This window comes from Oncorhynchus mykiss, chromosome 7 (assembly GCF_057628025.1).
Source record: "Oncorhynchus mykiss isolate SJ-2025 chromosome 7, ASM5762802v1, whole genome shotgun sequence".
NCBI classification, from domain to species: Eukaryota; Metazoa; Chordata; class Actinopteri; order Salmoniformes; family Salmonidae; genus Oncorhynchus; species Oncorhynchus mykiss.
Genome location: NC_143028.1, coordinates 41,694,468 through 41,718,060, shown reverse-complemented (window position 1 = coordinate 41,718,060; position 23,593 = coordinate 41,694,468). Strand labels below are relative to the sequence as shown.

Here is a 23,593-nt window from a genome sequence, read left to right as displayed (position 1 = left end):
AATATTTGAAAATGATGTTATCATTGATCACATCAATGTTTGGTGTATCGAATTTCACCCTCCCAGACAGAAGATTATAAACTAGTAGGAGCCATACCTATCACAGTAATAGATGAATGTTCTAGAGAGAAAGAGTTCAAGTAAAGCAGCAAATGTAAGTTGCACGTGACCATCAGAATTAAATATATTGTATGGCTTACAGCTGAGATATGGTAACCTTGTCTCTTGATCTCTGTCTCTGTCCCTCTGTGTTCAATGTAATTAGACTAAAACCCATATAATCCTTCCAGATAATCTGTGAAATGGTTCTCTCCCTCTTCTCTTCTTCTCCCTTCACAACCCTTTGTATGTCTACCTTTCTCTACTCCCTCTAAAGAACCTCTCATCAAGCCATGGGCGGGCATTAGTGGGATCAGAGTCAAGCCCACTCACATAAACTATGTCATTAAGGAAGTAGCACACCAGTAAATTAATCCTCTAATCCATTAATTTTTTTCAAACAAATGCTTTTACAGCAGTGAAATTTACCATCTGTATTTCACCATGACGTTGGTTTTTATGGCCGACACAGACCAGTAGTAAAGCTCTAGAAATATTACAGTGGATGATTGTCGCCATGTCCTAGTGGATTACATTGGCTGGACATGTGAGAACTATTCAGTACTCTCAATTACTGGCAACGTGTCATCATAAGGTATTAAGTGGTTAGTTTACCAACTGTGTCTGATTTATCCCGACGAAGATTGATTTGATAATAACACATGGTGTCTGGTTCAGTAGCTGTCCAACGTCCATTAACGCTCCTTTTGAATCTAATGACTGTCTCAGGTCTCTTCTTAAAACCATGCAGCCGTTAACATCATGTAACGTATGTATCTTTCAGATCCCCCAGATTAGTTATGCGTCCACGGCTCCAGAGCTGAGTGACAAAAGTCGTTATGAGTTCTTCTCCCGCGTGGTCCCTCCTGACTCCTACCAGGCCCAGGCCATGGTGGACATCGTCAAGGCTATGGGGTGGAACTATGTATCTACACTGGCCTCAGAAGGAAACTACGGTGAGAGCGGCGTCGATGCCTTCCTCCAGATTTCTCGAGAGGCAGGTTTGTACCGAATTTAGTGGGGAATTCAAATGTTCTGGTGTGGCCTAACCATGGCCAACATGGTGTTGAAACTGATGGTACTATATGGGGAGGACATGACGTCCAATGGAGAAGCAGCCTTGGTTTGGGTCTTGTCTTTCTTCTCCCTTCATTCAGGAGGTTTATGCATCGGCCAATCCATCAAAATCCCTCGAGAGCCGAAACCAGGTGGATTTGATAAGATCATCAAGAGACTAATGGAGACCTCTAATGCTCGTGGGGTCATCATCTTTGCCAATGAGGACGACATCAGGTTAGTGGCAAACTAGTTCCTTTCCCTAGGACTGCTGTCACATAACTACCATGCTACTTGTTCTCTAAGCACCACAGTACCAAGTTCCTATAGACTCAAAGCTAATGAAGGTCCAGTGTGCTAATCCATGATCACCACTTATCACAGACGTGTCTTGGAGGCAGCAAAGAGGGCTAACCTGACGGGTCACTTCCTGTTTGTGGGCTCTGACAGCTGGGGGGCCAAGAGCTCCCCCATCCTGGACCAGGAGGATGTGGCTGAGGGGGCTGTCACCATCCTCCCCAAGAGGGCCTCCATCGATGGTAAGGCAAACACATGAAAAAGATATTGCAGAGATACATTGTCTTTTGGTGTTCAATATGAATTTAACTTTAGTGGGGGATGGGAAAGTCTGGGAAAGTCTTAAACATAAGGTGATAGTGATGCTCTGTTGGTCCTTTGCCCAGGGTTCGACAACTACTTCACCTCGAGATCTCTGAAAAACAACAGAAGGAACATCTGGTTTGCAGAATACTGGGAGGACGACTTCAAATGTAAACTCACTCGACCAGGTATCAAGTACGACCTTGGTAGAAGAAAATGTACAGGTAGGAAAATAGGTTATTTCTGACATATTTCAAAGGTTTATCTCAAATAAGCAGATTTACTTACAGGCTACACAGGTTTTATCCATTGTATGCCACCCTTCCTCCCTTCTTCAGGGGAAGAGAGAATTGCACAGGAATCTCAGTACGAGCAGGAAGGGAAAGTACAGTTTGTGATAGACGCGGTGTATGCCATGGCCCATGCCTTACACAGCATGCACCTGGACCTCTGTCCGGGCTCCATGGGCATCTGTGAGAAGATGGACCCAGTGGAAGGGAGTCAGCTGCTCCATTACATTCGCTCAGTCAACTTTAATGGTGAGTTGGAAATGTACAGACCAGGGATTGTTAAAAAGGGTCTTGAGAAATTTCGTTGGAGCAGTAGTTAATCAGGTCTGGGAACGTTCAATGAACTTTGTTTGGATCGAGTTTGAAATTGTATCTTCTATCCTGACCTTTCTTTTTGTTGTGGCTGTCAAGTCAGATAATACTCTTGATAATTGAAATGATATATTTTTATAATTAAAGCCCAAACAGAGGAAATGTCCTGGTTTCATGAAGCATTTTCCACTACTGGTTCCCATCACATCCCATCAGAGAGGTTAGTCTGAGAGGTCAGTCACTCCAAAAAAGTGTGGATGGAAGTCAGTCTGAAGACATCACTGCACTCTGTGTTAACCTCTTCAATGCACTATTCTTCCACAGGGCAGCCTCTCTTCTTTCTTCATACACAAGAAACACTCCTCTTTTCATCTCCATCTTTCACAACAAATATTTTTCTTGGAGTCCAAGGAGCTTTCTATGAAAAGCAAAGCTATTTCCTTTTCCCTGTTTGTGGATGACCTTTGCTTGTGTGGAAGCCCTCTGATTGAATGCTTGAAGGGAACAGAGAGTACCGAAATAGCGGCATGTATGGAAAGGAACCCTCAGCAGGAAGAATCTTATGCTCAGCTTTGCACTGGTTGCATAAGACATGAGCTTTAGGTTCACCGTAGGTTTCATTTTTCTTTGTTCAAAGGTAAAAGCATTGCACGGCCCACTAGCGGGTAGCCCTGTTACAAATCCTTGCTCCTCTATCCAACAGGCAGTGCAGGGACTGGGGTCATGTTCAATGAGAATGGAGATGCTCCTGGTCGCTATGACATCTTCCAGTTCCAACTTTCCAACACCACCAACCCTGGCTACCGGTGTATTGGCCAGTGGACAAACAATCTGCGACTCAATGTAAACATTTGTTTTGGTCTATTTTATTTTTCAATGACGATGTTCACTTTATCAGTGTTGCTATTGCATTGAGGAATGTACTGTTTGTGTTTTGAGTTGACAACCTTTCAATTTAACCAAACTCATTCCAGTTATTCATGCACTTTTATTTAGCTCCATTTAGTCATTCATTCTCTTTCCCCCAGTAATGACATGATGTGACTACTTCAGGAGTTCACTTGATGTTCTTCAACATTGTCTCTGTCTCTGTTTAAAGGCTGAGGAGATGCAGTGGTCGGGTGGGGACCGTGCAGTCCCTGACTCGGTGTGCAGTTTCCCCTGTGAGCTAGGAGAGAGGAAGAAGATGGTGAAGGGTGTACCCTGTTGCTGGCACTGCGAACTGTGCGACGGATATCAATACCAGCTGGATGAGCTAAACTGTGACATGTGTCCCTTCGATATGCGTCCCATGCCAAACCGAACGGGCTGCCGGTCCACACCCATCATCAAACTGGAGTGGAGCTCCCCCTGGGCCATCATCCCTGTGTTCCTGGCTGTCCTGGGCATCCTGGCCACCTCCGGATGCATCATCACCTTCATCCGCTTTAACGACACCCCCATCGTCCGAGCCTCCGGTCGGGAGCTCAGCTACGTTCTCCTGACAGGCATCTTCCTCATCTACCTGATCACCTTCCTCATGATCGCAGAGCCCAGCGCCCCAGTGTGTGCATTCCGCAGGCTGCTGCTGGGCCTGGGCATGTGTATTACCTACTCAGCTATGCTCACCAAGACCAACCGCATTTACCGTATTTTTGAGCAGGGCAAGAAAGCAGTCACGCCACCTCCATTCATCAGCCCTGCTTCTCAGCTGATCATCACCTTTATACTCATTGGAGTGCAGGTGAGTGAGTTGCTGCCTCTCTCCTATTGCATTTGATGAAAACAAGGCAGTAATACAACAGTGCTTGTTAAAGACACAGGAAATGGTATCTGGAATGGTATACAGGAGAATTAGATTGATCTGCTGAATCATGGGCCACATCAATCTTGGGATCATTCTCTGTATCTCCACAGTTACTTGGCATTTTCATCTGGTTCGGAGTGGTGCCCCCACACACCATCATAGACTATGAGGAGCAGCGGCCGCCCAACCCAGAGTTTGCACGTGGGGTCCTGAAATGTGACATGTCCGACCTGGCCCTGGTCCTCTGCTTGAGCTACAGTATCGTGCTGATGGTGACCTGCACTGTGTATGCCATCAAGAGCAGAGGGGTGCCAGAGACCTTCAACGAGGCCAAGCCCATTGGCTTCACCATGTACACCACCTGTATCATCTGGCTGGCCTTTGTGCCCATCTTCTTTGGTACAGCACAGTCTACTGAGAAGGTTTGAAAATCAATCACATTTCTATATTTGCTGGTATTTATCCATTGGCAGAGAAAGACCATTTTTTATATACTTAAAAAAGCAACCCTAGAACTATCAGTATGTTTTCTAGAATAGGTTCTAGACTGTTATCAAATGCTTGTTTGTTACCTTTAATATCAGATTTTTTTCCATGAGGCACTCACAGTATGTTCAGCATCCTCTTCATTGACTTACAGCGGAACAATAGTCAGGATTTAAAAGAAGGAAGTACACTATAAATACAAAAGTATGTGGACGCCCCTTCAAATGAGTGGATTCGGCTATTTCAGCCACACCCTTTTCTGACAGGTCTGTAAAATCGAGCACACAGCCATGCAATCTCCATAGACAAACATTGGCAGTAGAATGGCCTTACTGAAGAGCTCAGTGACTTTCAACGTGGCACGATCACAGGATGTCATCTTTCAAACAAGTTAGTTTGTAACATTTCTGCCCTGCTAGAGCTGCCCCGGTCAACTGTAAGTGCTGTTATTGTGAAGTGGAAACGTCTAGGAGCAACAACGGCTCAGACGCAAAGTGGTAGTCAACACAAGCTCACAGAAGGGAACCACCGAGTCCTGAAGCGTGTAAGCAGGTAAAAATCGTCTGACCTCAGTTGCAACACTCACTACCGAGTTTCAAACTGCCTAAGGAAGCAACGTCAGTGTCATGGCTGGTTGAAGGACTGGACCAAGGTGCAGCATGGTAAGCGTACATTTTTTCTTTATTCAAAAATGACGCCGACAAAACGAAGACCAAAAACCAAACCGTGAAGCTTTGGGCTCTGAACAAAGACAAAGTTAACTTCCCACAAAACAGGTGGGGGAAAAGGGTACCTAAGTATGGTTCTCAATCAGAGACAATGATAGACAGCTGCCTCTGATTGAGAACCACACCCGGCCAAACACACAGAAATAGAAAATCATAGAACATAGACTGCCCAGCCAAATCACACCCTGACAAAACCAAAATAGAGACATAAAACGCTCTACGGTCAGGGCGTGACAGTCAGCACAATAATTGTTCGTCGGGAGCTTCATGAAATGGGTTTCCATGGCCGAGCAGCCACACACAAGCCTAAGATCACCATGTGCAATGCCAAGCGTCACCTGGAGTGGTGTAAAGCTCTCCACCATTGGTCTCTGGAGCAGTGAAAATGGAGGAGAACGCTACCTGCCCGAATGCATAGTGCCCACTGTAAAGTTCGGTGGAGGGGGAATAATGGTCTGGGGCTGTTTTTCATGGTCTGGCTAGGTCCCTTAATTCCAGTGAAGGGAAATCTCAACACTACAGCATACAATGACATTCTAGATGATTCTGTGCTTCCAACATTGTGCCAACAGTTTGGGGAAGGCCCTTCCCTGTTTCAGCATGACAATGCCCCCGTGCACAAAGTGAGGTCCATACAGAAGTGGTTTGTTGAGATCATTGTGGCAGAACTTGACTGGCCTGCACAGAGATCTCAGATCTCAACCCCATCGTAAACCTTTGGGATGAATTGGAACACCAACTGCAAGCCAGGCCTAATTTCCCAACATTAGAGCCCGACCTCACTAATATTCTTGTGGATGAATGGAAGCAAGTCCCCGCAGCAATATTCCAACATCTAGTGGAAAGCCTTCCCATATTAGTGGAGGCTGTTAAAGCAGCAAAGGGGGGACCAACTCCATATTAATGTCCTTGATTTTGGAATGAGAGAGTCTACGAGCATGTGTCCACTTACTTTTGGCAATGTAGTGTCTGTTCAGTTTAGTAGAGTATGTTGTTAAATCAGTCAGCCTAAATGAAGTCTTTAAAGTCTTTTCACTTCTGCAAATCGAAATGAAATGAATCAAAGAGGTCAAAAAAGAGGTCAGATAAGCTCAGTGATAAAATGGGTCTCTGAGAGACAAATAAATATCCACTACGTGCTATTCAATTACACATTTACAGCTTAGAACATCTAAATATAGCATCAATAACATTTAGTTCTCAGATCGCATTAGTTGACATTTTTGACCAGACAGTATTAAAACATTACAGTAACAGGGAAGGAGTGTTCTTAGATTGGATGCAAGGTTATTGATGCATTAGACTTTGAGAGGTACTCAGAAAAGTGTAAAGAATTGCAAGTTGATCAATAGGGAAGTGTGAATGTAAGGTGTTGGCAAACTTAGGGGGTTGGCTATTTTTTCTTACATTTTTCTACTGACTTCCCTCAATGTGTGAATTATTATTTTATATATATATACTGTATATATGTTTGCTTTTTAACTTTACCCCCTTTTTCTTCCAAATTTCATGATATCCAATTGGTAGTTACAGTCTTGCCCCAATCCTAGACAGGATTGTGTCTGAGGAAGGGTACCAAAACATTTCTGCAGGATTGAAGGTCCCCAAAAACACAGCGGCCTCCATCATTCTTAAATGAGCAATCGGGGGAGAAGGGCCTTGGTCAGGGAGGTAACCAAGAACCCGATGGTCACTCTGACAGAACTACAGAGTTCCTCTGTGGAGATGGGAGAACCTTCCAGAAGGGCAACCATCTCTGCAGCATTCCACCAATCAGGCCTTTATGTTAGAGTGGCCAGATGTAAGCCACTTCTCAGTAAAAGGCACATGACAGCCCACTTGGAGTTTGCCAAAAGGCACCTAAAGACTCTCAGACCATGAAAGAAGATTCTCTGGTCTGATGAAACCAAGATTTAACTCTTTGTCCTGAATGCCAAGCCTCAAGTCTGGAGGAAACTTGGCACCATCCTTACATTGTAGCATGATGGTAGCAGCATCATGCTGTGAGGATTTTTTTCAGCGGCAGGGACTGGGAGACTAGTCAGGTTTGAGGGAAAGATGAATGGTCATGAATGGTGATGAAAACCTTATCCAGAGTTCTCAGGACCTCAGACTGGGGTGAAGGTTCACCTTCCAACAGGACAACGGCCTTAAGCGCACAGCCAAGACGACGCAAGAGTGGCTTCTTGGCAAGTCTTTGAATATCTTTGAGTGGCCCAGCCAGAGCTCGGACTTTAACACGATCGAACATCTCTGGCGAGACCTGAAAAAACCTGTGCAGCGACGCTCCCCATCCAACCTGGCAGAGCTTGAGTGGATCTGCAGAGAAGAACGGGAGAAACTCCCCAAATACAGGTGTGCCAAGCTTGTAGCATCATACCCAAGAAGACTTGAGGCTGTAATCGCCTCTAAAGGTGCTTAAACAAAGTACTGAGTAAAGGGTTTATATACTTTTGTACGTGTGATACTTTTTTATAGATTTGCAAAAATTTCTAAAAGCCTATTTTTGCTTTGTCATTATGGGGTATTGTGTGTAGACTGATGAGGGGAAAAACACAATTCAATCAATTGTAGAATAAGGCTGTAACGTAACAAAATGAGGGAAAAGTCAAGGGGTCTGAATACTTTCCAAATGCACTTTGGGTCTTTGTTAATACGTTTTTTTTATGGCATGTATTTCTTCATTTATTCATGACATGTACTGCGTTTGAATTGTCAGTGCATCGGACTCGGATCACAAGTCTGTTCTCAGTATTGTTGTTGCCAGCCTGACAACAGAGGAACAACACGTGAATAGACATGTTGAAGGCCCATAAATAGAGCACCACTCCTCAGTGCTTATACTGGGATATAAATCATTCATCCCAGGCTAAAAACACAACTGTCTCCTTGAGCATTCAGATGAAGAAACAACGTCTGTATACTGTGTACCTCCTATTTGACCTGCTGTCGATCAATTCTTCATACAATAATTAGGTATAATAAAGGTATGTCATGGGGATTGCCATGGAAATGTTATGTAAGACAACCTCCATACATTATTATTAATATTGATTGAATGTACAGTTTTACTGTATTCTCAGAATAGTATCAGAATACTATATTCTCATTCTCAGGGTATTATCAGATAAATAGATGGAAGGATAGGCATAGGATAGAAAGGAAAAATAGGAAAAGGTGTCTTTTGAATTGTGAACGCAATACAAACAATTCATTTAGTACTCAGCCAGGCAATCAAAACCCTATTGTAAAATGTCTAGGTGTATACTCAGGTATTTATTATAAACCTTCATCCTGCTTTCCCTCTGCTCTAGATGTTCATCCAGACCACCACCCTGACGGTGTCCATGAGCCTGAGTGCCACTGTGTCCCTGGGCATGTTGTACGTCCCTAAGGTCTATGTCATCATCTTCCAACCGGAGCAGAACGTACAGAAACGCAAGCGCAGCTCCAAGGCTGTGGCTTCCACAGTGACCTCACAACTCTCCCAGAAAGACGACAAGCAGAACGGAGAGTCCAAAAGTAGTGCCATAGTGCCTGACCGATCACAGTGAGTAAAGCAGCGACGGTATCCACTGATCCCTCACCTGTGCTACCTTATGTATTCACAATGATATAGAAACAGATTAGTGTTCATTTTTCACTAAAACAATTGGTAATTGTCTCTCTCTTCAATCACTTTAGATAATCCAGCAGGAAACCAGAGATGAATACGACACCTGGCACCTAACAGACGACAGCTTATAATGGTCTCCCTTGGCAAAGCACTCCTTCACATGCAGAGAGGGGGCTCCCGAGTGGCGCAGCGGTCTAAGGCATCACTACAGACCCTGGTTCGATTCCAGGCTGCATCACAACTGGCTGTGATTGGGAGTCCCATAGGGCGGCGCACAATTGGCCTAGCGTCGTCCGGGTTAGGGTTTGGCCAGGGTAGGCCGTCATTGTAAATAAGAATTTGTTCTTAACTGACTTGCCTAGTTAAATAAAGGTTAAGTAAAATTCAAATAAATGAATAAAAGCCAGTTTTTGATCAGTGGTGAAGGCTACATTGTCTCATGGGTGGAATGGAAATAAAGGAAAATGGAGATGCTACCTTTTCTGTAATTTGAAATACACACTCACTGACTCGCCACAGATGCTGTGACCTGACTGTAAATGGAACGCATTGGATCATCCTGGATCATCCTGAATCCTGAACAGAACACAATGAACATTGTGGACAGCTTTGCTAGATTTCAGGACAAAGTCTCCTTTTACATTAGGATATGTCTAAGCGACCATGGCAATGAATTAGTTATCTTTAATTTCTCTCAGGACAATTAGTTGGATCAATAGTGAATAAAATGTTAAACCTTTTCCTCACTGGAAGACCTAAAGTAGGATCCTTTGAGAACAAGCTTCGTTGTTTACGTGATTTATCAGCACTGCATGGGTTGTGAGTTTGTGTGTACATTATACGAATGTTTCCACAGTACTGTTTGTATGGGTGTCACAACTTTGACACGTGGTTATACTTTACTGATTACACTGGAAGGAACTAGCTTCTCTATGCACCACTTTATCCTGGAATAACTAGTGTTGGGTTCTTGAATGACATAGTGATAAAGAGAAACAACTGTAGGGAATTCTGATTACTGACATCAATACTGCCAGATCTCATGTAAGGTACCATTTTAATATTATAACATTTTCTGTTATGCTTTGGTTTAGTTTGCTTTAGCAGTAATAACTTCTATACGATGCTACTTTCTAAATTGAGAAGCAGTGGATCTGAACAGGATATTGTGTTCTGAGACAATTGTTGTTAGAATCACAACAACACATGGTAGACACTAGACAGCAACTTATGGCATTTCCGTAGATTGTTCCTAATTTCTTTATAGTGCTGCTGGTGTTGCGGTTGTGAGAACAGTTGATGGTAACACTTGAGTTCATTGATAATATCACTGGTTTTAGCATCAATGATCACTTGTGTTCTTCAATATTGTGCCATTAAATCACTCTTTTGTGTTCTCAAAATGTATGTAATGTTACAAGTTTCCCTTAAAATAAAATTACTATATAATTTAAATTATGTAAACGTATTTGAAAATGAATGCTTTGGCACTGTAATGGTACACAAAATGACGGTAGCCCAGTTCAGGTCACACTCCAAGCAGTCCTACATTGCATATCGCATGATTGTAGCAATCACTCTGTGTCGAGCGGTATTGCGTTCTGATTTTGTCAGAACACAATGCAGTGGATGCGGCACCGTTTCCATTAAGTTATTTGCAGTAAGATTCTTTTTTGGCTTGGCTGGGATTATGCTCAAGTTCAGGAAACAAAGTATTTAATTAAAAAAATAATTTTAACTTAAAAATACTGTGAAAACGAAAATATAGATAAAACCCAATAATTCAACCTTCGTACTATTGCACTTCTGTAACTGTAGCCATTGTGAGGCTGCCATCATCATTACACTGCCCCCTGCTGGAGATTTATTAAAAATGTACAGTAAAACAGCAACGTGCTGGCAAAGAAACTTAATTAACCATTCTGTAGCATGGAGACAGGACTGTGGGACACATTACTGGACCATGCGGTGGAGAGGACGTCTCTGCTACAGTATCATAGTGAGATGCATAGTGTGGAAACTAAAAAAATAACATACATTAACACACCCCACTCAAGTTAAGGAAACTATAGTTTATTATTTCACAAACATAAGAGATCTTACACAATAATCACAAGTAAAAGTATGTATCTAAAATAAATAGCACTAAAAGATGATGATGTTCTGGGGAAGTGGGAAACAAATATTCAATACAGTGCTGTATTACAATATTCAGACAGCGTTAGTAAAACAATAAATGTTCAAGTGCGCAAGAGATTTTTTTGTAATGTGCAACAGTCAAATGGCTGACATTTCACAGATGCTCATAATACAGGAAAGTTCTCAGAATAACTCTGTACCGCACACTTAATTACAATTAGATGAAACTGAAACACCTCAAAACAAGATTACTACGTAGTTCCATGATGAGACAAAAGAAGTCTCAATACACCAAAACAAATATTCTACACCAAACCATCTGCTGTGCCCATTCATGCCCAAAGCCTGGAACAAGCCCTCAAGTAAGAAGTGCAAACCAAAGTAGACCATAGTCCTTTTACTGGACTGGTAAACCTATTCAGGTTGCTCCTCTCTCGATTGTTCCAGACCGGCTGGCCCCTAGTGTCAGAGGTACATCTGACATGTCTGTATTAGTCAGGGATGGACAGGTCATAGGTCACTCCAGATAACTGTCCAGAGTAAGACAGGTGGAGATCTTGGGAGGAGCTGGTCGGGAAACCTTTTTTCTCTTTGCCGTCATCATGAGCGGGCGAATATCTGACAAAGGAGACTGATGTGGGTGGCCGAATTAAGGAAAATGGCATTCCATAACAAATGGCATTTTCCTGTTCTCCCTGATTGTTTCCTATGAGATTAGTTACAGTAATGTATAACAGACATTTATCAATAGACATCATAGGGGATATACTACAGTCACAATATGTACTTCAAAACCTGAATTGTACGGTTTAAGAAAAGGATACAGGTTGGAAGAATTTGGTTCTCCCTCCAAGTCCATCATAACCACTTCTGACCTGGAATATGAGATAGTCATACATTTTGTTATTTCATTGACAGGAACAAGACAGGGAAGCAAGGGCAATTGTGGGTCATGTTTTGGAAGTCATTAGGTGGAATGCACTGTACTTCACTGTAATTGAGGGTGTGAAAATGTGGAACAGGCTCATAGTAAGAAAAACACCAGAACAATCATACAGTAACTGTAGTGTTGTGAGGGAAAGAGAATAGAGTCAGGTTACTTACAGCTCCCAGTTTACTCCTCTGGGGGTCCAGCATGCTGCCAAAGGTCTTCTTCCTGAACAGAATGGAGTTACGGAAGAATGTACCCATTGGCACCTCCTCCTCTCTGGCCTGGGAGAATTCATAAACACAGAAGCTTACGGCATGCCATGCACACTAAAGTACAACACGTCTAGCTTTAAAATGTATCCAAAGCAATGTGGTCATCACAAAGTCAGTACATGTGGTGCATGTGTTAAGTGAACCCTTGGAAGTGGTAAAATACCTTGCTTCCAAACGAGGCGCTGTCACGGTGTTTGGTTGGCGAGGACGACAACCTGAGAAAGAAAGAACAAAAGATAAATATGATCAATACTTCAGAAACGTTTAACAAATAAGTGTCAGGAGCATGTGTCCCTCGTCAATGACACACTGTAGAGGGAGACTCACGTGGCTGGATCCAGACGCATCTTTTTGGATGGGACCTGTGACGCCCTCTTATCCACCAGGTCAGGGGTGGTGATGTCAAAGGTCATGTTAAGGTCAATGTCCTCACTGTTGGCAGGCTGGTGGAGACGGGGCTGTTGCAGCTGCACTGGGGCAGGGCTGAAAGACAAGGGGGAAAGACCCCAATCAGTGACTAACACCAGATCTACCAAGAAGGTATCTATATACTAAGTAGCACGCGCTGTGTAGAAAATCGATTTGTGAAGTGACAAACCTCTCAAAGACTAGTCGGCTCAAGGCTTCGTTAGTGCGGGTTGGTGTGCTCAGGGTCTTTTGAAGAATCTCAACTTTTTTCTTCAGACTCTAACAGTGTTAAAAAGTAGTGGAATAGTAAACTCAGATTTTCAAATACATTAGTATTTTTAATTACCCAAATATAGCTTTGCAAATTGTATAGTGCTCATAATTTACAGAATTGAGGGCTCCTTACAGTGATCTCTTTGTCTGCGTTGGTCAAGTCATTTTGGACAGCTTTCATGTCATCATTGGTCCTGTTCATCTCCATTGTGGCTTTCTGCAACTACAGAGATATGAGAAACTGTGTCAGACTCAGATTGGAAATAGATGAGACATCCCACATTATCACAGAACAATTCAATGAATGTGTTTCTAAAAAATATATATATATTTTTACATGTATTACCTTGTTGTTTGAAGCAAACACCTCCCTTTTGAGCTTTTCAGACATTTCATTTGAATATCTGAGGCTCCCTTTTAGGTTCTCATATTCTCTGCAAAGGATAATAGGAATGACTTGATAAATATCCTTACAAAACACTGTTGCCCTGACAATGTAAACTGAGAATGCAAAACATTAAGAACACATGCTCTTTCCATGACAGACTGACCAGGTGAAAGCTATGATCCCTTATTGATATCACTTAAAATCAGGTTAAAGAAGGGTTTTTAAGCCTTGAGACAACTAAGGCATGGATTGTGTATGTGTGCCATTCAGAGGGTGAATGGGCAAGACAAAACATTTAAGTGCCTTTGAACGGGGTATGGTAGCAGGTGCCAGACGCAAGAACTGCAACGCTGCTGTGTTTTTCATGCTCAACAGTTTCCTGTGTGTATGAAGAATGGTCCACCCCCAAAGGACATCCAGCTAACTTGACACAACTATGGGAAGCATTGGAGTCAACATGGGCCAGCATCCCTGTGGAACGCTTGACACCTTGTAGAGTCCATTCCCTGATGAATTGAGGCTGTTCAGAGGGCAAGGGAGGGATGCAACTTGATATTAGGAAGGCGTTCCTAATGTTTGCTATACTCAGTGTATAATGTAAATGTTTGACATTCCTTACTTCTTGAGAGAGATGCAGTAGATGGAGAGCTCCTCCATGGCAGCCTGGCCAACACCCATGTCACTGATCATGGATTCCACCTCAGCCCTCTGACCCTGTAACACCACATCCAGACTGGGAAGGACAAGGACACACACACACACACACGTAAAATATACAAGCCAGCACAGTATGGTTTGGGTTGGCACAAAAGTCAGAAAATTGTTATTGTGCGAGTCTGTGGGCTACCTCTCATATGTTTTCATTTTGGTCCTGAGTCGTCGGGCCTCCTCCTTAGCAGCCTGAGTCTCACTCTGCTGGTTCTCCAGGTATTTCATCTGTTTCTGAAAGTTCCAAAACCCTCAGAATGTTAGAGAGATGTCAGGTAGAAAGGAGCATGTAAATACATTTGGCTTTATGTTTGACAACTTAACATCCTACCCTGAGAACTGAGCAGAGCATATCTTTCTCGCCAATCTCCTTCCTAACAATGTCCAGGTCTTTCTTCTGCCTGTCCACAGTCTCCTTCAAGCCCTCTACCATCTTCAGTCTGTCCCTCCAGTCTCTCTCTGAGGATAGAAATACAAGTCAATGTTTCAGCTGTCCAAATGGCAAAAACAGTTACACCATCATAATGACACGTGGTCTATCAAAGCAAGCATCAGTTATGTTCACTGGCCTCTTACCTTTGGTACTTAAAACAGCTTTCATTCTATCGAGCTCGTTCTGCAGAAGAAAAAATGAAACACTGAATAAGCGACATCATACAATAATATCCCAAATTCACACACCATGACAATGTTCTATTCAATGTTGCCACAACGTGAGTCAAGATGGTAGTCCTCCTGGTGTAGGCCTACCTGCAAACACTCTGGATCCGCAGAGGATCCCTCTCCTTCACCACCAATGTCAAAGAACAACTTGTTGATAATGTGTCTGGTGCTAACCTGAGGGGAGAGTCCAGACAAAGATGAACATGTAGAAAAAGTATTTGTAGGGTTATTTTGAGATGAATGGGATTGATGTAACGTGTACAGAATGAAACACCAGTGTTCAGAAGGGTGTCAGCAGTATAGCAAGTTAGTCCTACCTGTTTTCTACATTGTGGACATGTCTTGTTGGGGGCGGTCTGAAACCACTGAAGAAGACTGTAAGCAGAGGAAAGAGTGAAAAGTTACACACAACTGACATTTAACAATAGCTAGACTAGGCCACAAGTACTGGCTAGTGTAGCTAGGCCACAAGTACTGGCTAGCTAGGCCACAAGTACTGGCTAGTCAAACTATTTCCTTAATGTAGAGACTGATTCATCTGACAGTCATTGGTAACTCACCATTCATAGTGGAAGGTGTGCCCACAGTGGATGGCAGCCACATCTCTGGAGTGATCGAAGAAATCTGAACAGATGGTACAGTAGGCACGAATAGGCATTTTTGAAGACCACCCTGTCAAGAAAAAAGCAAGTTATCATGTTTGTGTTCAACATAGTCATGTTTGCTGGTTCTAATGTTGATATCAGCTACCGGTAGCTAAATTGCTAGCTAGCTAGCTTTGCTATTATTGCCAATAGTTATCTAACCAATAGTTAGCAACCTAGCTAGCCAACTAGATAGCTGTTAACCCTCATTGTCACCTACGATACAGCAGGCTGTGTTGCATACATTCGCCCGTATTTACCTTAAAGCTATCGAGTATTTGTTACATTAACGTATATTATTCATTGCAGTTCGAATAACTATGAAATCCTGTTTACGCCTAGCTAGCACGCACAACACTCGCGCGGCGCAGTTCGAACGTAAAAGTCCCCGCCCCTTGCGTGTACGTAATCATCTAAATGGTACGTTCAGATATCTTCCTGTCTGCTTTCTTTCAGTCTGAGTTCTGCCGTAAAAGAGATTACTCTGAGATAAACCGTGGCATTCTTTCAACCCTGAAATAGTGTTAACCGCAACACAAATAGCGAGCTAAACCCGCCGAAAATATGAACGAATCTGTGGCAATCAAGGCCATGCAAACCATCGTGAAGTGAAAATATAAGCATTCGGGAACGTATCCAATACGAGCGAAAATGTGGAGAAAATAGGGACATACCTGAATTTGTCGAAAATAAACTCGTTTCTGTTGCAAAACGAAACTGTGTACTAATGATTGCACCCCTGTACCTTCTCTGTCAGAAAATGATGTGCTAGCCAGCCCAAGCGAGTGGTATTATTTTATACAGTGACAGTCAACGGTTAACGTTACAACATTCAATATGCATTTTAACTCGACTCGAAGAAATTAGAGGTAGCTATGATTTAATAATATTTTGTGTAACGTTACACGCAGGAAACTTTTTCAGCTTCTTAACTATTCTATTTAGCTGCATATCTAGCAGCTAAATGATGTTCATAACTAACTCAAGATAGACCACGGCCTGTCGTTTCCAATGTGAACAAATGTGTAATAGTGGGCAGAACAAGCAAGGAGAGGGGCAGAGCCTAGCAGGATCTAGCGAGATTGGAATCTAGCACTTTTTGGAAACTTTGACTGAGTAAAGTCGACAAAAGGGTCCACTCTGCTCGTAACAGATTTGAATTTTGGAAACAAAACTGTATTGAGATCACATGTTTCATCAATGAGAACATTTGAAGAATGTAGCAAGGCCAAAGTTCCATCATTTCCCACTGCCGGCAACTGGGCTTCCTCTCACCACCATATTTGGTAGTGAGTGGAAACGCCAATCGGATGCTTCACATTTATACATCTGGAGAACAATGACAGATATTTCTATCTGTTTTCCGTCTCAGCAGATCAGGAACAGCTCAAAGAAGTTCAGCTCAAGTTGTTAACATTGTGGTTTTACATTATTGCCAGAGAATGATAGAGGCCTCTAGTGGCCGAAAAGCTGTCTTAGCATTGGCACCGCAGCTCCATTGAGCGCTTCCACCATTTTAATGTAGTCAACAGTGTGTAATTTCCAACTTCATTGGCTGATCCCTCCTGGTGACCCAGTTGGACATGACTCCAACAGGGTCACCAGGAGGGATCTGCCAATCGTGAAGAAGAAAGGCTCAATGGCATTGCTCATGCTGTGACATACACCACAATGGCACAGGTACAATGATGAGGCCTCTTTCCATCTCTATGACCATAGCCATTGACTGAAGAGTGTTGTACCAGTCATATTTCCCTTTTATTTTTTTTATCATGATAACAACATAGTCACACAGAAAAACTGTCAGTGTATCATACTCAGTCCATCTGTAAATAGCCCACCCAATCTACCTACCTCATCCCCATATTGTTTTTATTTACTTTTCTGCTCTTTTGCACACCAGTATCTCTACTTGCACATCATCATCTGCTCATTTATCACTCCAGTATTAATCTGCTAAATTGTAAATACTTCACTCCTATTGGCTATTTATTGCCTACCTCCTCACGCCATTTGCGCACACTGTATATAGACTTTCTTTTTTTCTATTGTGTTTTTAACTGTACGCTTGTTTATTCCATGTGTAACTGTGTTGTTGTTTGTGTCGCACTGTTTTGCTTTATCTTGGCCAGGTCGCAGTTGTAAATGAGAACTTGTTCTCAACTAGCTTACCTGGCTAAATAAAGGTAAAATAAACAAATTCATAATACACACCATTCATGATCTTTATCTGGAATGACTGTTTTCAGTGTCGCAGTCAAAGCACAGTTGAAACAGCTCAGTTCTCTGTCCTTCCAGCAAGATCCATAAACTGAATTCACTTATACTTTATTACACTTTTACTAATTTCCTTTGTTCCCCTGTAGATTTCACTATTTCATCAATTGACATTTGTAAGTAATAGTACAGTGTCGTGGAAATTACCACCAGGGACACCTAAAGTAATCAGCAAGCTGGAGAGGTCATAGTCAAACTTAGATGCATAAAGTGCAGGTCTGAAGTGAGCTCTGCCGAGGAAGTCCCATTAGTTATCTCACAGTATATACTTCTTACACAGACAAGTTATATTTGCATGATTTTAGCTTATTCATTATTCATAATTGATTCATCGTTAACGTTTGGTTCATGCATGTAACCAACCAATACCTCACGAGGCCTCTTCCCTCCAAGCTGAGACCTTGAAACTGAGACACCCCTTTTGGTTCTCAAGACAATGTTCTGGGCGTACTGCCAAATTGCAGATACTGATAGTGAGGATTCCTCCCAGGCACGATCAATCAGTCACTTGCATGAACCCAGTCAAATTGGTTATTAGAAAAGCACAGACATACAATTGTCCTTCACAACAGTATAACAGACCAATCAATATTTAACCCAGGGTTTGCTGTTAGTTAAGCCATATATGCTCCCCCTGTATTCACGTTTTTTTTTTACGAGAATGGGTTTATGTCAAGATTCACTGTATTAAAAACATCTCATCTTCACAGGTGCTGGCCAGGAGAGTGTTTGTTCATGTACAGTCCTTTGAGGACCTGACTGCTGACAGTGAGGTGACTACTGAGATCGAAACTGAAAGAGACTCTGTGCTTTGGGAGTCAAGACCGTCTGTAAAGGAGGAGGCTCTGTGTCTGGGGGCTGAGGAGGAGACCCAGAAGGAGCAGCAGCATAAGGTGGAGGTAGAGGAGGAGGTGTGCCCAGAAAGCAGGATTAAGGAAGAGGATGTGTGCAGTGAAGCCTGTCGTAGCCACAGGAAACATGTTTGTACTGAGCGAGGCAGGCAAGCCCATCTACTCACGCTACGGCACAAAGGAGGCCCTCTCCAACACCATGGGGGTCATGATGGTGCCTGGTCTTCGTCGTGAAGGCAGACAACAGTATCATTTGCTCCATTCACACAGGTGAGTAGAAGATTTGGGGAGTATCTCTGTGGAGTGGAAAATTAGAGTTAGAGGGTAAAGTAGCTTTGCCATAGTTTTTGTCAGTGAAACATAGTGAACAACTATAAAGTAGGCTATGCAATTCAAATCGCAGTCAGTAAGATATGCCATATTGCAAAAAAACGATCTGTCTGTACTGTAGATGTGTCATTGCCCTCTCATTCAAATCTTCTGTTCAAGACAGTTACAAAGTGGTGTTCCTTCGCGAAACTCCTCTGGTCCTAGTGGGCGTATCCCGTACCTGTCAGTCAGATAGAGAGCTGACGCGTGAGCTGCAGTACATCTACTACCAGATCGTCAGCCTGCTCAACCTCACCCAGCTCAACCACATCTTCCAGCACAAGCAGAACTATGACCTGGGCCGCCTACTGACAGGCTCCGAGCATCTCACGGACAACCTGCTGCGTCTGTTGGACCGTGACCCGGGCCTGCTCGTCAGCACTGTCACTTGCCTCCCCCTTGCCAGCTCCACCAGCGACTTGGTCTCCTCCCGGCTGCCAAGACCAAGAACCTGGTCTTCTCCATCCTCCTGGCTGGGGACTGCCTGGTCTCTCTGGTACGCAAGAAGGACCAGTACCTGCACCATATGAACCTGCACCTGCTCTTCAACCTGGTGGGCGTCATATTTCCGCGAGGGTGAAGGCTGGACGCCCATCTGCCACCCTAAGTTCAGCACTGCTGGCTTCTTCCACACCCACATCTCTTACCTGGAGCTGGCCTCTGACCTTTGCTTCATCCTGGTGTCCGCCGACCGGGAGGAATTTTTTTACCTTTCTGATTGCAAGCACCGCTTCCTGGAGCGGCTGAGCCAATGCACTGCCTACAAGGCCTTGAAGGAGGCGCTGAAGTGCCCCAGCTACTCTGTCAAGCCAGGTCGACATCCCAGAGCTCAGGCACTTTCTGTACAAGTCCAAGAGCTCTGGAATCTACACAAGGTGAGTATGGACGATTTATGTAATGTACAACAGGGGTTCCCAAAGTTTTTCACTCAGGCCCTCCTTACAAGTATTGGGGAACATCACACGCCCCCCCATGCATGCCATGTCTATTTCTATTGGCACAAGCACTTTTCATGGTACAAACTGTTCACACCCCTCATGTTGCTGAATATATATTTTTCAGCTTTAAAGCTTTCCTGCAATTCTACACATCTTGTCATGGGGTGCAGAGCAAATGTAGCAGTTTTAAAGCTAATTTTCTTGCAATTCTATACATTTTGCCATGTCTAATGTGTGATATTTAAGTGACTCAAACATTACAACAAATTCTATGGGCTAAACAACCTAGCTGAAAATGTTAGCTGACATGGACTAGTTGATGTGGACATTTCTGAAAAGTTATAAATAGCTCTCTATGGTATGCATGACTGACATGACAAGAGGAAAACACTACTCAATTTTTAAATTGCTCCTTGTGCATTCTACTATGAAAACTTTCAAGAGTAAGTTGAAAGCCGGACTGAGTTCCTTTAAAAAATAAACAATAATATAATTTTTTGGGGAACCACAGTTTGGAAGCCACTGGTTGGGGAACCACAGTTTGGGAGCCACTGGTGTACACCATCACGGCTTATACGGTTTATAGTCCTTGATACCCGTCTTACCTATTTTTTCCCCCATTCTGTTTCTGTGTCTTCCACCAGCCCTGAGCTGCCCCTGCTATACCAATCTGTAGAGGAGCAGGAGAGGCTGATGGGATTGTACCAGTACCTCCAAAGCCACTTGCACCACCCGACACGCCCCCTGCGCTCCATCTACCGCTGTGGAGAGACTGAGAACATGCTGGCCTGGGTAAGCATAGTACACTGGTTTTATACCATTGCAGCTGATCTTGAAATGCACAGTCTTGTAGTGTAGAAGGAAGATGTTTGTCCATGTGGCTCTCTTCAGGGGATATCTGTAATACCATGGTTATTAATCTCTCCTCTAAACCCTCTTCCATTACCCTACCTCTCCGTCAGGTGACAAGTGGCATTGAGCTCTACCGCTGTTTCAGTCCCCTGGGAACCAAGGCCGTGGCCGCTGTTAATAAGCTGCTGGAGTGGATCAAGAGGGAGGAGGACTGCCTCTTTGTCCTCAGTTCCCTGACATACTGAGCCCACAGCTGACCTAGCTACAGCACTAAGAAACCCTGGCCCTCTAAACCTGCTGCCTCGTGACCTTGAAGACGGATGGACACTATTGTAGGTCATGGATGTAATGCCAACAAATCATCATGCATCACTTTTGTGCATATGCAGTCTGTTTGCTCTTTGCAGATTCTTCAGTCTATGGTCATCAGGGGGTAAAATTAGGTAATCACAATGAGGGTAAAGCTATGTTTTATCAAACGGAATTTCATGATTTTAATTGGTGGTTGACTTATTGGGAATTGAGAGATATGCAGTAGACATTTCTATTAATAACAATGCTGAAATCTGTGATGGGTGTCCCAATTGCTATAAGATGATGATTATTTGAAACTGTAATAGACCTGTCGTTAATTTGCCATATGTTAATAATTATAATGTGCCCTGCCAACGTATCGCCACGGTCCGTGCCATGGTAAAACGTGCGCTCCTGTAGATTTGAAATAATTGCATAGTGAACGTTTTATCCAGGTGAGCCAGCCAACCAGAAAAACAAGGTGAAGCAATTCAGGCATTATTGAAAGTCAGGACAATCCTTGTCCTGGAAGAAACAATGTGTATAGTTGAGAAAAAAGATTAAGCAAGCAGTAGGGATTTATACTTAAATGTGGAGTGGAGCTTTAGCTATAGTTACGTGATCACAACGTGCCCGGGTACCTTCAAAATGATTCAGCAATCATAATTTATTCGAAAAACAGTTTCCATCATTTGTTGCAATTATGTCAGTTGTGCAGAGGTGATGACGGAGTCAAGCGCAGGACACAGAATTGAGTAAAATAACGTACTTTAAAAAAGTAAAATATATCAGCCAACATAATCCACGCAGGGATAGTCACGCATAAAATATAATGGGAACCAGAGGGTTAAATAGGGAAATAATAATAACTTAATGGGAACCAGGTGTGTACACTCAAGACATAACAAATGGAAAAATAAACATGGATCGGTGGCAGCTAGAAAGCCGGTGACGACAACCACCGAACGTCGCCCGAACAAGGAGAGGCACCAACTTCAGCGGAAGTCGTGACAAATTAAGAAAGCCAGACAAAATAAGAATCCACCCGTTGAGCAGATAAAAATGACGCTGTTTAGAACAGTTCTCTTATAGTTGCCGTTTCCATTACACGTCCTAATGTTGTTGTTTTTTGCGACTTGCTTTTGTCAAATACACGTGGGTCAATGGAAACATGCCTTCTATTGTCAAAAGAGTCCGTAATGGTTAGCCCATTAATTGATGAAACCAAGAAAGATTAATCTCACTTTCTGACTGTAATGCAGTTAGCCCCATGCACTCTACTTACAGTACTGTATATGCACCTACTTTAAACACATACTTCTATTAATTCCACTCTTTTGTTTATCTGCATACTCCAAGGGGAAAAGTCTCCCATGATTACAGTTGTGTTGCTCAGATGAGTTATTTTAATTATTATTTGTGTCTTTATTTGTTGCTTGGGTTTTGGATGAAGGATTTCACTGTCAAAGGTGATCTGCTTGGGAAAGTATCTTGTGGTATAGTGGGCTAAAGCTGAATGAGAGCATGCAGGTCATGCAAAATAATGTTATCAGGTATATGCTGAATGTCCCCCCTAGGACCCACATAGGGATGCAGGAGTTCCGGGAGGTGGACTTGTTGCCTTTGGAGTCCAGAGTGGACCAACTTAAACTGAATCATATGTTTGACATCTTAAATGATTGTGCCCCAGGTTACATGAAAAACCACATTGATATGGTCTATAACCAACACAGTCACAATACCAGCCCTAGTGTTTTGTCTTGTAAAATCCCAAGAGTAAACAGTACTGCGAGGAGCATTTTTTTTCCATACAGGTATGTCTGTGGAATAGCCTTCCCTTGGAGATCAAGCAAATTAATAGTAAAAGTAGCTTTAAAAAGCAGGCAAAGGATTTCATTTGGACAAGTTCATTGGACAAGTGTTAATATCTGAATACAACACAGTGTGAGGATTTTGTCTGTAGGCTATCATAAGACAACTGGCATCAGATATGACCTTTGCCGCTTAAATAGTTACTAAATAAAAACCAATCTGCTTGCCTGGCTACCCAGACTCCTTGCTCCGGCCAAACGCTAGGCTACGCCCAGAGACGTTATTTTTTTCTACGCAATGAGCCTGGATCTGAGTACCTCTCCAACCCTTCACCGAATGCGAACACGTTCTGGGCCATCTGATTGCTCCAGAAACTGATGGGTTGGGCCAAAGCCAGAACACACGTGGGTAAAGTGTTGGTTTGAAAATTCTTCATTGGCTTTGACACTCTGATTGGTTAGAGACGATCCAATCGCTGATAATTTTTTTTTGTACAACTCCCTTCGTCACCACAAACGACTTCAATGATGGCAGTCTCAGACTAAAGTATGTAGCAAACGACAGAGCAGCGGAAGATTTTAGTGTGAGTTGTCAGGCTAGCAATCTGCAGTAGCTACATCCATTTTTGGACTTGTAATATGAATGATATGTACCCATTGATTCTTAAAGGATTTAATTTATAAATGCCCCATGAGCTTAGTTCAACTGTCGTATTCAATCTGAACACAAACTATAAGCTTGTTTTACTCCAATGTTTCTAAACAAAGTGTTAAGGTTTTCTTTTGTCGAAGGAGAGGCGGA

General features: G+C 43.0%; 2 protein-coding genes and 1 pseudogene across 5 annotated transcripts in view; 2 read left to right on the top strand and 1 right to left on the bottom strand.

Annotated features, from left to right (window-relative positions):
- Positions 1-10,428, top strand: part of LOC110527890 (metabotropic glutamate receptor 6) — a 30,887-nt gene extending 20,459 nt beyond the window's left edge. The window contains exons 3-12 of one of the 3 annotated variants that reach the window (XM_021609481.3): positions 884-1,100; positions 1,257-1,392; positions 1,540-1,694; positions 1,839-1,979; positions 2,094-2,294; positions 3,061-3,200; positions 3,457-4,080; positions 4,254-4,565; positions 8,672-8,907; positions 9,042-10,428. In XM_021609481.3, coding sequence (XP_021465156.1) covers positions 884-1,100; positions 1,257-1,392; positions 1,540-1,694; positions 1,839-1,979; positions 2,094-2,294; positions 3,061-3,200; positions 3,457-4,080; positions 4,254-4,565; positions 8,672-8,907; positions 9,042-9,045 — 2,166 coding nt within the window. In that variant the 3' untranslated portion in view covers positions 9,046-10,428. The other 2 variants (XM_090240998.1, XM_090240999.1) reach the window with 2 other exon arrangements.
- A 602-nt stretch (positions 10,429-11,030) lies between these two features.
- traip (TRAF-interacting protein) lies at positions 11,031-16,490 on the bottom strand. 2 transcript variants are annotated; one of them, XM_021609480.3, is made up of 16 exons: positions 16,074-16,490; positions 15,316-15,427; positions 15,073-15,130; positions 14,843-14,929; positions 14,669-14,708; positions 14,424-14,551; positions 14,232-14,326; positions 14,004-14,117; positions 13,343-13,430; positions 13,130-13,219; positions 12,914-13,002; positions 12,643-12,798; positions 12,479-12,530; positions 12,217-12,324; positions 11,937-11,987; positions 11,031-11,743 (listed from the first exon to the last, which is right to left on the bottom strand). In XM_021609480.3, the coding sequence occupies exons 2-16, from the start codon at positions 15,411-15,413 to the stop codon at positions 11,630-11,632; spliced, it is 1,368 nt and encodes a 455-aa protein (XP_021465155.1). In that variant the 5' UTR covers positions 15,414-15,427; positions 16,074-16,490; the 3' UTR covers positions 11,031-11,629. The 2 variants fall into 2 exon arrangements, with proteins under 2 accessions (XP_021465155.1, XP_021465154.1); XM_021609479.3 differs by having other exon boundaries at positions 15,660-16,414.
- A 2,439-nt stretch (positions 16,491-18,929) lies between these two features.
- On the top strand, positions 18,930-19,861 carry LOC110527117 (protein SAND pseudogene; annotated as a pseudogene).
- Positions 19,862-23,593: the final 3,732 nt, after the last annotated feature.

Excerpts from the sequence above, each read along its gene's own strand:
- traip (XM_021609480.3), bottom strand. The coding sequence starts at position 15,413 with ATGCCTATTCGTGCCTACTGTACCATCTGTTCAGATTTCTTCGATCAC. Across the intron at positions 14,930-15,072 it reads GTCCACAATGTAGAAAACAG|GTTAGCACCAGACACATTAT; the intron begins GTAGGACTAACT and ends CTCTCCCCTCAG. Across the intron at positions 13,003-13,129 it reads ACGCAGACAAAGAGATCACT|AGTCTGAAGAAAAAAGTTGA; the intron begins GTAAGGAGCCCT and ends TAACACTGTTAG.